Source organism: Stylophora pistillata, chromosome 8 (genome assembly GCF_964205215.1).
Source record: "Stylophora pistillata chromosome 8, jaStyPist1.2, whole genome shotgun sequence".
Classification (NCBI taxonomy): domain Eukaryota; kingdom Metazoa; phylum Cnidaria; class Anthozoa; order Scleractinia; family Pocilloporidae; genus Stylophora; species Stylophora pistillata.
Genome location: NC_142526.1, coordinates 31,464,254 through 31,480,150, shown reverse-complemented (window position 1 = coordinate 31,480,150; position 15,897 = coordinate 31,464,254). Strand labels below are relative to the sequence as shown.

Sequence of the window (15,897 nt, the reverse complement as noted above, 5' to 3'; positions counted from 1 at the left end):
TCCATGATGCCGTCGGTCGGTAGCGGTAGTGGGTCGGTAGATTGTCGGATTGCAGTCTCAATGCATTGTAATGCTAATTGAAGTGCAATACTTGTGAACAGTGATTTCACATCAAATGACACTAGTTTGTAGTCATCAGGTATCTGAACAGTCTTGGTAGCGTTAATGAAGTCTTCAGTGGATTGTAGTTTATGTCTGGATTTGTCGGTTAGCGGTTGTAGTATTGTCGTCAGGTACTTGGATAGTTGGTATGTGGGAGAGCCACAGAAAGAAACAATAGGTCGCATTGTAAGTTAGTCGTGTTATGGAATAAACAAAATCTTCAAAAACAAATATTAAGTAGATTGCAATGAATGTAATTTACGATGAAATAACAGCTTTAAGGGTCTTTAAGGCAAAGAAAAGAAAAGAAAAAAAAAAAAAGAACAGAATGGAAAACAAAGGAAGATGGTAAACAGTCCATTTCAAGGATTATACAACCCTTGAGCAAAATGTCGCGCTCTTCGACTGAGTTTCGTAGACGAATAATCAAAGTAGGAAATCGCTAAATATGCGTTTTTAACGAGAAAATATTGAAAGGAATTAAGTTCAAGCCTCAAACAAAGGCATGCTACGTATGAAAGAGTTACTTTTTCGGATGAGTAGGTTGAAGTGGGACAATTACTGTTACGCGGAGAAGCGCAAGAACAACAACAAAAAAACGCTGATTAACTGAACCTGAAAGTGAACAAGTGATAAACTGCAGGTCGATTTCAAGGAATTGACAAGTGATGGGGTTTTATTCATGGTAACTGAAACGAAGTTGATTGTCAGAAACGCCAGAGCACGTCTGATATTGGTCGCATACTTAAAAAATTTACTGCAACATTGTTCTGGAAAAAAAATTGTACACTTGAAAACAAAACATAACAAGTCAAATCGGCAAAATAATTCATTGACGTCATGTTTTTGTAGATTTCACCTATTTCAGCGATTTACTAAACATGTGGTTCGTACAGATTACACGTGTATTTGACTTTAAAACGTGCACGCTTCGCAAGGACGCAAAGGCCACAACAACGTTAAGAAAACAGAGAAACACTCTTCATTGTTACGCTTTCCAGCTGCCCAGTAAGTAAGTTAACCATGAAAGTAAAACAAACCAACGCAGAAGAGAGATGCAAGATCAGAAAAATGCTGTGTAACCCAAAGGGTGAAGAAATGCATTTATGTGGAGACACCAGCAATGCACCACAAGCACAAGAAACGCAAAATGAAAACACAGCCACCCTATGTAGCGGATTCTTCATGAGCAAGCGAGTGTTGGCCTAGGGAGTAAACAAACTGAGCCAACAAGAGATCGCCCGGCTGCAATTAGACATTTTCAAACTCCTGGATTTCAACGAGATTCTATTTAACAGAATGAAGAGCGACGATTATCAAGGAAAAATCATCACTATTCTCAACGAACTGTGAATACTTCTGTTTCAACTAGTCGACAAAAATAAGTGCTGGACAATTAATTGCAGAGTTAATATTTTCCACATTTTTGTATCATTTTCTTAGTTTATTTTACGTGTCGACATGCCATCGATAAATATGATTTTTCAGCAACATCTCATAATTGACAAATAGTCACGACCTAGCCTCGAGTTTTGCCTTTCGAAACAACAGTGTATACGTTTCGGCTACACTGTAATCCTATTGCTTTTCTTATATTATTTATTTTGGTACTGCGAGATTAAAGCGATAGTTCTTAAAACTGAATAGTCTCACTAAAAGAAAAATAAATAAAAATAAATAAATAAATAAATAAAGATAAAAGATATCTGGAGGAGATGCTTTAGCTGGCTGTATAGTGCTCAATACGTAAAGTAGAGCGTAAATAGAAATAGAAAAATCAACAACGAAACAAAGTTTCCGTGACTCGTAGTTTCATGCTTTCGCAAACATCATGACCGTCTGATGATTGCGAAAGCTTGAAACTACGAGTCACGGAAACTTTGTTTCGTTGTTGATTTTTCTATTTCTAAAGATAAAAGATAAAAACTAATATCAGGAACGACAACAGTAGATTTTAGAAACTTTTTTCGCCGTTCTCCAGACCGTTCAAACCCCTTAAACGCTATCTCAAGTGACTCACAAGGAGTCGTAAGTCTGACATGGAACACTATATTTCACTCCAAGTATTGAATTTGTACGAGTCGAGTCCGCTTTAAATTATCATTTAGTTAACGCTTTACACCCTACCATCAGAATGCATAATCTCCATACGATTCTCTGTAAGTTTCCTAAGTCTTCTCTATAAGTTTCCTAAGCTGCTGAAAAGGAGAATTTGTTTAACAATCAAGACCTCCTTCGGTTGGCGATCATTTCCTTAATTCTTGAAACCTTAATGGGTGATTCAGGGGTGATATGGTAAGGAGAAATCAAATATAAGTCAAAGGAATCAAAGGGTTAATATACCCCTTCAGGCGGCTGGTATGTCGGCTGATAATGTCCGCGTCCGAGATATTACTGTGGGTAACTCCAGACATGTAGTTCTTCACCCTTTAATTTAATCAGCATTTTTTGGTTCTTGCGTTTCTGTGGTTCATTTATTTATTGGGGAGCTATGCAGCGCACAGTTGCTGTTGAGAATTTCTCTGTTTTCTCATCGTTATTGTGGGCCTTGCGTCCTTAGCGCGCACGTTTTAAGGTTAAAAACACGTGTAATATGCACTACCCTCGTGTTCAGTAAGTCAAGGAAATGGATGAACATCTTGACGTCATCAATGATTTTGTCGATGTTTTTTTTCTTCGGTTAGTTTTTGAAGCGAGCAATGTCTTACAATATCGCAATAAATGCTAAAACTATACGTCACGAATGGAGAAGAAACCAGAGTGATTTTTTGTAGCGTTAGGCATGCATCATACTCCGTTAGATCAATGGACCCAATAAACCAAACAAGCTAAGTTTTGATTGTTCAATTGAAAAAAAAAAAAAAAAAAAAAAAAAAAAAGTAACGCCCTTTCTTCGACTTTTGCTTCTCTAAATAACGGTGTAGACCACCCACTAACCCTTTCGCATTTCTTTGCTTATTCTTTATGACCCAGTTAGATTTAAGCGATAGTTTTAAACTGAGTAGTTACGCTATAAACTCGTATCAGAGTCGACAACAGCTTTATTAATGAAGAACCGTTACATGTTAACAAAAATATTAAAGGCATTGCTTTAAAATACGGCTCATTGAATACAACCACAAAATTATATAAAAATTCAGCAAATATTGACTCGGCTAAAAATGAGTGTGCAGCACCTATTTCTTTCATCTGGGTTGAATAAAAGTATTCAAAGTTCGTTGAGATTAGCGACGACCCTTACTTGATAGTCACCGCTCTTCATAATGTTAAAAGAGAACTTCGCCTTTTTTACTTAGTTTAAAACTATCGCTATAATCGAGAAAAGCGATAGGATTAATGGGTAGCCGAAATATATACACTGTTGTCCACAGAGGTAAAAACCGAGGGAAAGTCATGACTATTTTGCAATTATAGGATAATGCTGAAAAATCATATAACCAAGAAAATGATACAAAAATGTGGCAAATATTGACTCTGTGTAAATAAGTGAACAGCACCTATTTTTGTTGACAAGGTTAAACAGAAGGATTCACAGTTCGTTGAGACTAGTGATGATTTTTCTTTGATAATCGTCGCTCTTCATTCTGTTGAATAGAATCTCGTTGAAATCCAGGGGTTTGAAAATGTCGAACTCCAGCAAGGCGATCTCTTGTTGGCTCAGTTTGTTTGCTCCTTCGGCCAATACTCGCTGGCTCATGAAGAATCCGCTACATAGGGTGGCTGCGTTTCGAGCTTGTGTTTCTCCTGGTTGTGACTTAGTAGTGGTGTCTCCACTTAAATAAGGCTCTCCACCCCTTCGGTTAATAGGTGTTTCTTCACTCTTGCGTTTCTGATCCGCGGTTTTTTTTTCCTCCATGCCTAACGTATTCACTAGCGATCTCGACTGAGAGCGTACAGATGTTGAGGCTTACTCTGTTTTCTCAACGTTGTAATGGGCGTTTCTTGAAAACGAAGTGTGCACTAAACACACGTTTAATAATTGAGAACCGAGTAATACGGTGTCGCTTTAGACAGGTTCGACTGTTTATTTTCTGATCTTTTAAGACGGTGGCAAAGGTTTAAACGTGACGCGTGTCTAAAGGCAAAATTAAAAGTGTGACGCGTGCCTGAAGGCAAAATTAAAAATGTGACGCGTGAATCAACTTCCCTTAGTTGGGGAAAAGGCCCTGGGAACGAGGTTGACGCGTGAATGTTACAGAACCAGCGTGAGGCGTGATTTGCCTCACGAAATATACGTGAACCGTGAATTTTGTTCTTTCATTTCGTGAAATGAGTGTTCTCAAGTAAGCCGGTGCACGCTTAAAAAAACGCAAAAGAATCGGAAAACAAATCATCGAAAAAAATCGGAAAATAAGCGAAAAGCAGATCGGATAAAAAATAACTAATTGACGTCATGATGTTCTGTGCGTTTCATTTGTTTCAACAATTTCTGAAAACGAGGTTATACAAATTACTCTGGAGGGTCTGATGGAAAGTCATCTTTTGTCAGATTTTTTCCTATACTTTTTCCGGTTGGGTTTTGCTCTACCGAGATGCTATAACTAAGCATTGCGATATCATGTAACGGTGCTATAACAATTTGGAACCACATTGATCTTATTTCAATAGCCAGAATTGTTGTTATACATGTTTTGTTTTGTCTTTTTTTAACAATGACACGTGAATCTATGGCTCCCGGTTAGCTCAATGGATAGAGCGCTGGACTGTTGTGCGGGAGGTAGAGGGTTCGAGCCCCGGCCGGACCAACACTCAAGGTCTTTAAATAATTGAGAAGAATATGCTACCTTTCTATAACATCAAAAAATGGTTAGATATTCTAGTCTTCTCGGATAGGGACGAATAAATGGAGGCCCCGTCTCCTGCAGGGTTAGGGGTAGGACACGTTAATTTCCCACGCACAAGATTACTGTGCGATGGATGTCCTCCCCTGGGGTGGGATGGGTGGGTTAGTACATTAATTGTAGACCGCTGTTGATCTGTCATTGTAAATAGCGCTCTATAAGAAATAAATTATTATTACAGGGCGTAAAATTAACTTTTTTTTCCGGTAGCCACTTGGCTCCTAAATATTTTAAAGTGGTAGCCAATTCCAAAAAGTTGGTGGCCATTATGACACACACACACAAAAAAAACATTTTTACCCTGTCACTGTACTAGATAGATTATCATATCAGTGATACAGTCATAAAAACATCAAAAATGAGCCCGCCAAATTCGCACGAGCTACAAAGAGAACACTAGAATGGATCATATACAACATTATAGGTTACCTAAATCCAAGATGGCGTCTAGTGACGATAGATTTACGTTCGACATCGTGCATGTGCTGCGTTTTGGAAACGAGCCTAACGAGGAACTTTGCTGCAGATTTATCTTTACAAATCTTCAATAATCACTAGATCTCTAGTTAAGGTGTGATTAGAAATTCTAGTCGCCAATTTGGCGACTAATTTGGTCGCCAAAGTGAAAAATTTAGTCGCATTGGCGCCTGTATTAGGCGCAATTTTACGCCCTGTATTATTATTATTGATTAAAGCAAATTAAATATTGTCTAAGTCAGAATTAAACCTCTTGTTGATTACCTTGGGTTTGTGTCTAAGTCGAATGTTACAAATCTGTTGCGTGAACTTTTACTGGTCAGTTCTGTAGTGATGTTACTGGTTGCAAGACAACCAATGGTGTCACGTCTTAACTGCAGCCAATAACATCACGGTATGACCAACAAATCAGACTTCACGACCGGATGTGAATCGGCTTTGAAAATTTAGCCTGGCTAAAATTTACATCCTAGAAAAATAACACAACATTGACCACCTCTAAAAAGGTACGTAAATGTGCGGAAATAAAAGAAAACAAAACGTTGTTAAATTAGTTAACGTATGCTTACCTCTATGACGCTTGTTGGAAAGTGGGCAAGCTCTGCGACATGAATACCGAAGCTTTGATCACACACACCTAAAAAAAAAACACAACAAATTATCAATAAATTTGACGGGAAGAGGGCGATTTTAAAAGTGAAATTGATGAGGGACTAACGAGATTTTAGAATTTCAACAAAGCGTGTTTTTTCTTTCTTTTTTTTTTTTTTGTTTTTTTTTGTTTTTTTGTTTGCTTTTTTTTTCTTAGACCATTAAAGGTTTTTTATCATAATTTTGTGAATATTCTTAGGGATTTTAAATAAAATATTATTTTATTTACTATTATCATATTTACTAATATTATATTACTACTATTATTATTACTATAAAAAATGACCAATTGTTTTATAGAATTTTAGAAATGAAAATTGTTATTATTAGTTATCGACAAGACAGTTTTCTAGTGTTCATATTCAATATCTAAGATCTACCCTTAAGAAGTTGATTTTCCTGATGTAATAACTTTTTTATTACTTTTAGCAAATAAATATTTTATCTATTTAAAAATATAAAAAAAAAACCTCAATAAATTTGACGGTTTAAACTTTCCATTCCACTGTAAAATTATTATTAGAACTAGTACATTGCTAGCGAGTTCGTTACGTCTCTAATCCTAAATAAGTGAAGTAGTTCTGTCAGGGGACATATTCTTAGAGTGTTTCTCCGCCCATTTTTCCTGACCGAATTGGAACAGTTAATGTTCAGTAAGGAGAACTGGAAAACCAAGAGAAAAACCCTTCCGCGGAGGAATAGGATCGACTACAAACTGAACCCACATGTGACCTCAGGTCCGGATAGTTGAACCCAGGCCCCAGCAGTGACATGCGACTGTGCGCAATGCCTGCGACTGAACAGAAAGAGAACAGCTGACCGCATAAAATATAATATCGAGGACGTCTAAGACGCCTAGTTCATGTAAGAACTTATATTGATTTCTGTTGCATGAAACAAAGAGAAGTTCTGCTACTCCTCTCCAATAGAAACCTAGTCCATTGCAGAAATTCTTCAAGTTTCCCTCTAAGTTTTCCAGTACCTGTCAATACTCCTCGGTGGAGAGAGGAATTATGTCTGGGAGTAAAATTTCTTGCCAAAGAACACAACTAAATCAAACGGCAAGAGTTCGAACCTAGACCTCTCTCTCCACCGCCGAACAAATTAGGACTGGAGTTAAGTTTCTCCCACAAGAAATAGACATTTTCTTTTCCTCCAATTTCGTTGCTCACCGGGTTTAACTTTATACAAAAGCGTTAGAGTCCCACTGGAGGTCATGGCAGTGACGTGGAGGTTGGTTACAGTGGAAACTTCATCTGCAAGAGCTGTAAGCTCATGGAAATGAGTGGCAAAAAGACAGAAGCACTTGATGTTGGTGGCAATGTAGCTGAAAAGAAATGTTGCAAATGAGATATGCGCTAGCTAGACAACAGCTCAACTAAAATAAAAGGTAACGATAGGTGTTACGGAAAATGGTGTCTTTCTAGCGAAACGGGTCTAAAACTTTCAAATCGTTTCGTACACAGTCAACGCGGTAATTTGGAAACTGTGTTGTATTCTCAGGATAGAAATATTAACGAACTCGTACAAGCTTCTTTAGAAAGAATAATCAAGTTATGTTAATAACGAACGATGCGAGTCAAGTGATCGCTTGGAAACGACCACGTTACAGAAAATGCGGCTTTACGATAAGCTATAGACAACAAACAGACCCTCATTTTCGGCGATATCCGTCGCGCGAGTAAAAAAAAGTAAACTTTTTCGTACATCTCATTCCCGCGTTTCCGTGTTCCATGCGGCGCAGTATCATTAATCCCTTTCTTTTGTTTTTATTTTTGTTTTTTGTGATTCGCGCGACTGAACTCGCCGAAAAGGAGAGAATGCTCGTCGTTTGGATATGCTATATCCTGGCTGAAACAGGTTTACTGCTAACTCCTTACTGTGATATTGCCCAAGCCAGTCCAAAGCCGTCGTATGTTGACGTTCCCCTTCCTAGTTCATCGATAATGATGAGAGAGTTTTCAGTAGCAGACTAAAGAAGAAAGAATACCAATAAAGAACAGAAGTAAAGTTGTCAAACCAAAATTAATTCGAACAAATAAGGGGGTATTTCTAAAGAAACTGTGCTGCTTCGTCGGTTGGGGGGTTTAACAAGATAATTTTGTCTTATCAACTGAGTTGATAATTGACCACTGCAGGGAGCTTCCATAGCTGGCGTTTCGAGCGCTAGCCCTTCGTCAGAACGAATCATGGCGCGGGGCTAACGCTCGAAACATCAGCTTTATAAATTCTGTACGGTGGCCAATTTACATTCTCAAGTCAGTTGATAACGCCCAATCATCTTCTAACTTCGAACGAACCGAAAGATATAAGTTCTTACAGTATTCTTTCTGTTTGATCTTCGCTGATACAAGCACCAGGGGGTCATGTGTGCCCTAGAATTCCCCCTTAGCCACGCCCTCCTTAATTGTAACACCTACACGCATGCGCTGATGTTCTCAAAACAGAGACACTACAGATACATAAAAGAAAGTCCTTCACAAAGTCTTCCTGATTGACTCAGGGTAATTCTTTGCTCCCTGATGTCCCTGAATAGAAAATTTTCCCTACCCTCAATATGGAGGCAGTTTCCAGCATTTCAGACATAAATGTAGAAACTCCTTTCAGCTGACTGTCTCCAGAACCCACTCGGGCTAAAATACAGTCTGTGATGGAAATTTCTGCTGAGCTACATGGCACAAAACAGCCAAGCTGGGCCATTAATACAATCACTCCAGTCTAACAACAAAAAACAACAAAATAAACATCAAGTTATGACATAAAACAAGCCATACTACAGATCAAGGCCCGAAATTAACCATTTGACTCCTAAGATCTAAAAGTAAACTCTTCTCACTGTCTGTCACATATTTCAAGTAATGAAATTGTAACGAGAAATGACTACTTTGTTACCCCTTGAGATGAAAGTGGTAGAAAAAAAAAATCCTTGATCGCCCTAGGCGCCCGGCAAAGTGGCAAATAATGGTTGCCAGCAGTAAATTTCCATTCACCAATTTATAAACTAGGACTTACATCGCCAATAAGTTGAGCCGAAACTCCGAGCAAGAGAAGATGTTTATTGACCGAAGACAAGAGACTTGCATAAAAAGAACAAGCAGGCAAAAAAAGGGGGACAAAGGTGCCGCGCTAATTATGCGCCAACCGTGTGACAACAAGGTGAACTAAACAACAGCGTGCATACGAAGCGGAAAAATGAAGCAGACTAAACGACAGTGTGCACAATGCGTCACACCATGCAAGCCAATGGCAGGAACTAAACAACAATGCGAAATATGGCGCATGGTAATTTGACCTTAGGAAAAAAAGATCATTCACTCTTGACATAGTTAGTAGAGGGGACTACACTACTAACTATGCTCCTAACAACAATTTGCAAGAAACGCGAGTCATTTTTTTCATTTTTAATACATTTGAGAAATTTAAGTCATGTTGTGTTGTATTTGTGCGCGCCTGTATTAGCTGCAATCTCCAGCCCCACAGACTGATGCATTCACTTTGATGAAAGAACAGATCAGAAAACACAAATTGACTCCTGAGTCAAGAATAAAAATTACCATACCTGTAATTTGAGCATTGTAATGATACTTGCATTGTAACAAGTGTATGCAGTAATTGTGTTTTGTAACTTTAAATTATCATTATCAAAAAAAAAAAAAATACCTGTCTGATGTAAGTAGATTTACCCCCCATATTAGGGCCAGTTATTATCAAAAATTCTTTGTCACCTGTCAATAAACATAATTGTAATAATAACAATATTTGAGAACAAGTAACATTCTTAGTCATATATTTTTTGTTTGATAGATAATTACAACTTCCACAGGGCTATTTTCTCCTTTTTTTCTTTTCTTTTTGGACAAAGTCCCGTATCGATTAATTTAAAGCTTCAACATCCCCCTCCCTCCCCCCTTCCCCCCCTGGCAAGCCTCCAGACATGAACTTTTGAAGATTGGTTTGCTCAAATTCCAGCCTCCCACAGGACCAAAATTGAGTTCAAATGCTCTATCCAAGTGCCAGATTTGATGCACATTTTTTTTTTTCAAAAGGCAAAACCTGCTTGAAAAGTGAACTCTTGCCCTCTTGTTCTGTCCACTTTGTGTTCACAGTAAGTACAAAAAATTGTATCAAACTTGCCTCAGATTCAGTTCTCTAGGCAGTGTTTAACACGTGCAGTTAAATAACAATATTATATCTCCATGTTGTCAAAGCCCAAGAGTTTTATCCCTCACAAATCAATAAGTCCATTCGTTATACCTCTTTCAAGCTTGAGATCATTGGAAATGAAAGCCACATCGTCTTGAACTTCAAGACAGGGATGTCTTGCCATGTCAAGTTTGATGTGACCCTCTCCTGTTAAGTTAAATAACATAAAAAGACTCACACAAGATTAACTTGGGATGGTATCTGGACAATATCAACATTGAGAATTATATGCACGACAAAAAACAAATTAATAAATATGTTAGCAAAAACTCAGAATTAAATAAATTTTATTTGAACTGCAGATGACAAGGAAAGAAATAATCCTTACAGATGGATTGCAAATTTAGCAATTGCAGATAAGAAGGCTGAAAAAATTAAGGGTTTGATGGGATTTAAACCTGTGCCTCCCATATATGACAACCAACTAGTATTTGGATAGAATGGGTTCTTGAATTTCATTGAAGCCTAATTTCTTTTTTCAGGGTTCTTTTCTGCAATAGCTAACGTTGCAGTCTACATGCTAAAATCATTTCTTTGCTTGCTTAGAAATGTAATCATAACTGCAAATAACAAAATTAAAACATTGACATGAGCATTACTCAAAGTCAATACACTCAACTGCAAAAACGTTGATCTCTAAAAGCATAATTCATGGACCATGAGATCGAAAAGGTTTATGGCAAAGGCTTGTGCAGATACATAATCAGTGACTCACTTTTCATGAAAAGCCTTTGTTATGATAATCCTATTCTTCCAGGAAAGCATGGATAGCTTCCATCATTTACCACACGCTTATGGTGGTTATTGTGTTTAATTAAGTCTCAAAATGTCTCATTGTTTATTGTACATACTAAACACTTTTTGTTTTTGTAATCGAGTGTATAAAGGGAACTTGAGAAGTACAGAAAGACCAGAAAAGAAGTTGTGATTATTTTGACTTAACCTTTTGCTCAATTTAGAAAGAGGCAAAAGTTTCTTGAACCAATAGCAGGGTGAAGGAAATTATAATGAATGGATTATGTCTGAATGAAGCTCAAGAATGTTCTAAGCAGGGAAGTTATAAATATTATTAATGATGACATCATCTTGTTCTTAGACTTACCTTTTGAAGTAATATTTGGACGGATGAATGGAATAGGAGCATTAGCTGAGACATGTGCAAAACTGAGAAAAAAAAATTAATTGCAAACATAATTAGAAAATTGCACTATCAGTTATCCATTATAGTTTATAGCTGGGTTTGTTAGTGGATACACCTAACTACCCTGTGCCATGGATTGATGATTATTACTGAGAAGTCACACCCACCCTTAATAAGTCAACAGGCCATAGTGACAGTGGCCAACTCAAAAGCTTTGCTACTTTGGTCACTGTGCACATTTTACTTTTGATTATTGATGTAATTTACTGTTTTTTATATATTCTGACTTTAATAACCTGTAGTCACCTCTTGAAATAGTGCGAATAAAGAGTTTCCTTCCTTTCCTTCCATAGTTGCTGACCATTAACTTACACATACTAATTACTCAGGGGTGCACACAGCCTAAAGTCTTGTAGGCCTGGGCCTACAGTTTTTTTTTTCCCTGCCCACTTGGCTTTTATAATGTGACTCTTAAAAATTTTTTAACAAATATTGAACTTCCCTAGGGTACAGGCCTACAACAAGTTGAAAAGCTGGCTATACACCTGGAGGGACAAGAGATAAGTTTTGACTGTCCTTCACAATCAGTAGGAGAGATTCAATCACAGATTGACAGAAAACTTACCTAATCAAGGCATCAAGCTGAGCAATGATGTCACTTAGCATTTGCATTGGCTCACTGTATCCTCCTGTCACAAAATAAAAATTTTTTTCAAGAGCCACAACACATGCATGTATAAATGCTTCATGTGTCGCCTTGTGGACATTCCCTATCTCTGCTGATTTGAAACAGCTGTAACTGACCCCATTCTCCTCTCACTTGATGAAAGTTGAAATGTTGTTTTTTCTTTTATACTTTTTTTGTACCAGTCTCCTTCCAGAGGAGAGAGGACGGTACCTGATTCTCATCAAGGATTCAGGCAGTGTTTGTCCAATTCTTATCCTCTGTTTCTCATTTTTTTTCCATTAGGCTTGAGACAAGCAACAGGGAATGTACATAATTATAGCTATATAGTCCTCAATGTTTTAGCTAAGTTTAAGATGCAGGGAACCTCAATTTTATTCAACAAAAACAAGGAGGTATGGACACATGCATACATACCAGCCACTTTTATCACTTCATTAGCAAGTTTACTCTGCACTTCATTGTAAGTCTCCTTAAAAGCTTGAAACTGCTCATTGAGTTGCCGTAGTGCTGAATTATTGAATCTTATTCCATCTTTTCTTGTGTCTATCGTTGTAAAGCGCTTGTTGTTTCTCAGGGCCTTTTCTTCCTGTGGTTCGCAGACACACACACAAAAAAGGAAGACTGAAATTCATGTATTGCAACCATTTGCTGAGTAGTGCACATTTGGACAACACAAGGTGTAGTGTTTAGACATTTCGTTACTGTTATATAGAGTTATCTATGCGCTAAGAATCATGGTACTGTAACATGGCGTGTTCGCTGGTGTAGATTAAAGAAACCGTTGAGTCTATCTGCGCTTATCTGGGTATTAACAGGCCACCATTAAACAAGATTTAACCCCAACGCCCATTGTTTTATTGTCCACAAAGAGAAACTTACCTTTTTAGTTATCCTAAAGAAATAACCATACTGGTTATTGGTTTCCAGTTTTATTGATTTTCCTGCCTCAAGACCAAGATCTCGTGCTGCCTATATAAAAAAGAGAAGTTAAAGTTGGAGAGAAGTTTAAATCAACTAATTGTATACCTCTTTTTTCCCTGAAAATAGAAGTTACTTTTCTTGTGAAAGCAGTCATTAATTAAACTAATATAAGCTTAAAACTAACCTTGTTTAGTTCTACTGGTATCTGCTCTAAAATTTCATCCATCTTTTCTCTACACTCTAAAGAAAAATGTCAGCCTTGACATAAATCAACTTTTTTCTCAAGAAGGAAAACAAGTGGATGCTTTCTTGTACAGTTACTGTAATTTCCGGCCATTTACCCGCGGGTAATCTGTTGATTTTGCCTTAAACATGCCCCACTACGGGTAATAGGGAGGTGCCAGGTATGTGACAATTTTAAAATCTACTGGCAGTTGAATTAAAGAAAATTCTCACCTACCTGCATTTCCACCTCTCAGATGAATTTTATTGTATTGAGAGTGCCACAAAGCGGCACGAAAACATGATGCCAACTCAAGTTTATTTCACGCTCAATTAGTTGCACGACGAACAAATTACTATCAGCACGCGTGTGAACAAAACCTTGATGGCAACAAAAATAAACCAGGGATAACCGGCGCATCAGTAACAAATTTCCAGTTAACACTAGCTTCAGCTGAAGAGAATTTTCCTGTTTTAAGGGACTTGCATTTAATTGTTAGGCCCAGTAGAACCAGAGATATCGATTTTTTTGAGAAAGCAACATGGCGCTGAACATTCGTTCGCACAAAACGTGGCCAAGAATTTGAATTCTGTCAAGTATGCAACGTTGTAAATTCTAGAGCACATTTGTATAAATTTCCTTTGTTTTAAAGGTGTGGGTTATCCACCAGTGTGGATAATCTGTTGACTTTTTTTTTCGCTGCATGCAATAATTGGCTGGTGCAGGTAATCGGCCGTGCGGGTAAATGGCCGGAAATTACGGTAATGAGTCTCATAGAACTTTGAAAAAAAAAAGCAAAAGGATATTCCCTTCAGAGAGTCTCTTCCATCAAGAATCAAATAATAACATAACACAGGAAAGTAGCCCTAAGAAAATTATCGTTAGGCTAATTTCATTTGGAAAAATAATTACTGGTACTACACTTTGTGATGAAACTATGAAATTGTAAAACAAAATCAGAATGCTAATTAAAACAAGAATGCTAATTAAAACAAGAATGCAAACCATACCTTGCAATCCTTCATCAAAAGAAGCTTTGATCAAATACTCATGGTTCTCCACCTGATCGAGATCTACAGTGGTCTCCACTAACTCGATGAACTTTTGAAAATCATCTATAAGATCCTATTGTACAAATGAATAAATTGCTGCTCTAAGAGTATTCTGTAATTTGTTACTGATTTTTATCAAAGCTGCAAATATGCTGTGAATTAAGGTATTATGAATATGACCTGGATATTTCAATTACCAGCTATCCTTTGAGTTAAGCCAGCAGTAAGGTTGATGAGATATTATATATTTATATATAATTATATACATTTATGAATATTTATTCACGGTAGCTCAGTTCAGCGAATAGCTGGTTTAAATGGGGCACTGTGAAACCCACCCATCCCACCCATCCCACCCCAGGGGAGGAAATCCACCACACAGTAATCTCGTGCATGGGAAATTAATGTCTCCTACTCCTACCCCTGCAGGAGACGGGACCTACGGTTTATTCGTCCTTATCCGAGAAGACTACAATATCTATCCATTTCTTGATATTATAGAAAGGTAGCAAATTCTCCTCAGTTATTTTAAGACCATGAGTATTGGTCCCGCCGGGGGCTCCAACCCTCGACCTCCCGCACAACACAATCAGGCACTCTAACCAAGTGAACTAACTGGGAGGCAGTTGAATATTATTACTCTTAACACCCAAACAGTGATATGCAAATTCTTCATACAGTTCTCCATACAATTCCTAAGGTGCTGACAAGGAGAATTTGTTTATTAATCACGATCTTCAGTTGGTAATAATTTCCTTCATTTGTGTGACCTTAATGTGTGATTCTGGGGTAACATATATTGTAAGGAGAAATCAGATGCTAGTCACTACATATTAAAAGTCAAAGGGTTAAAAATAAAAAAAAAAAGCATTTACTGAATCACCTTTATGGGCATTGTAAAGCAGTCGCTTATAAGTTCATGGTGGCTTCCCTGATAGCCAGTAAGAATACCAGTGAAAGTAGGAAGTCTGTGAAGAGCTTGGTAGACCCTCACACAGTCCTAGTAAGTGACAGAAAAGGAAACAAAGTGATGCAGATCAAAAACATCTCAATTTTTGTCACATTGACTTCAAGTACACCAAACTATTCAAATCCATGACTTCACAAACCAGGGACGCTATCTTAATTTTTTTAAATAATATGAGTTGAGAATGAGCCCTCTAAACATTTCCTTTCTTTGCATACTTAGTCAAATATTTTCAATAGTAAAAGTTACCTGTAAACTTGCTTTCTGTCGCTGGAATTTCTTGGCTAGTCTTGAAAAATCTGGAATTTTTCGCAACTCTTCCTGTAAAAATAAAAGCACATCATTGGCATTGGAGGGCTCAAGTAGCATACAAAACATCTTCATTGGACAGGTCAATTATTGATTTTAGAATGAAAGACTTAACTCCTTATACACCCCAACATCAGTATGCATATTCTCCTTACTGTTCTCTATACATTTCCTAAGGTGCTGACGAGGAGAATTTGTGCATAACAATCAAATGCTTCTTTTATAGTTGGTGATCATTTTCTATATTTTCATGACCTTTATTTGTTATTCAAGGCTGATATTGTCAAGAGAAATTTGATGCTAGTTGCTCTTAGAGAGTAAA

The 15,897-nt window shown here is 37.4% G+C and overlaps 1 protein-coding gene across 1 annotated transcript in view; it reads right to left on the bottom strand.

The window, feature by feature from the left end:
- LOC111341692 (DNA mismatch repair protein Msh2) overlaps positions 1-15,897 on the bottom strand; it is a 37,596-nt gene that overhangs the window by 5,188 nt on the left and 16,511 nt on the right. The window contains exons 14-27 of the mRNA XM_088731353.1: positions 15,516-15,587; positions 15,183-15,299; positions 14,258-14,372; positions 13,209-13,264; positions 12,983-13,072; positions 12,518-12,689; positions 12,041-12,104; positions 11,377-11,438; positions 10,326-10,421; positions 9,732-9,796; positions 8,622-8,789; positions 7,952-8,043; positions 7,244-7,398; positions 5,990-6,057 (exon numbers count right to left, since the gene is read on the bottom strand). Coding sequence (XP_088587479.1) covers positions 5,990-6,057; positions 7,244-7,398; positions 7,952-8,043; positions 8,622-8,789; positions 9,732-9,796; positions 10,326-10,421; positions 11,377-11,438; positions 12,041-12,104; positions 12,518-12,689; positions 12,983-13,072; positions 13,209-13,264; positions 14,258-14,372; positions 15,183-15,299; positions 15,516-15,587 — 1,392 coding nt within the window. The remainder of the gene's footprint in view (positions 1-5,989; positions 6,058-7,243; positions 7,399-7,951; positions 8,044-8,621; positions 8,790-9,731; positions 9,797-10,325; positions 10,422-11,376; positions 11,439-12,040; positions 12,105-12,517; positions 12,690-12,982; positions 13,073-13,208; positions 13,265-14,257; positions 14,373-15,182; positions 15,300-15,515; positions 15,588-15,897) is intronic.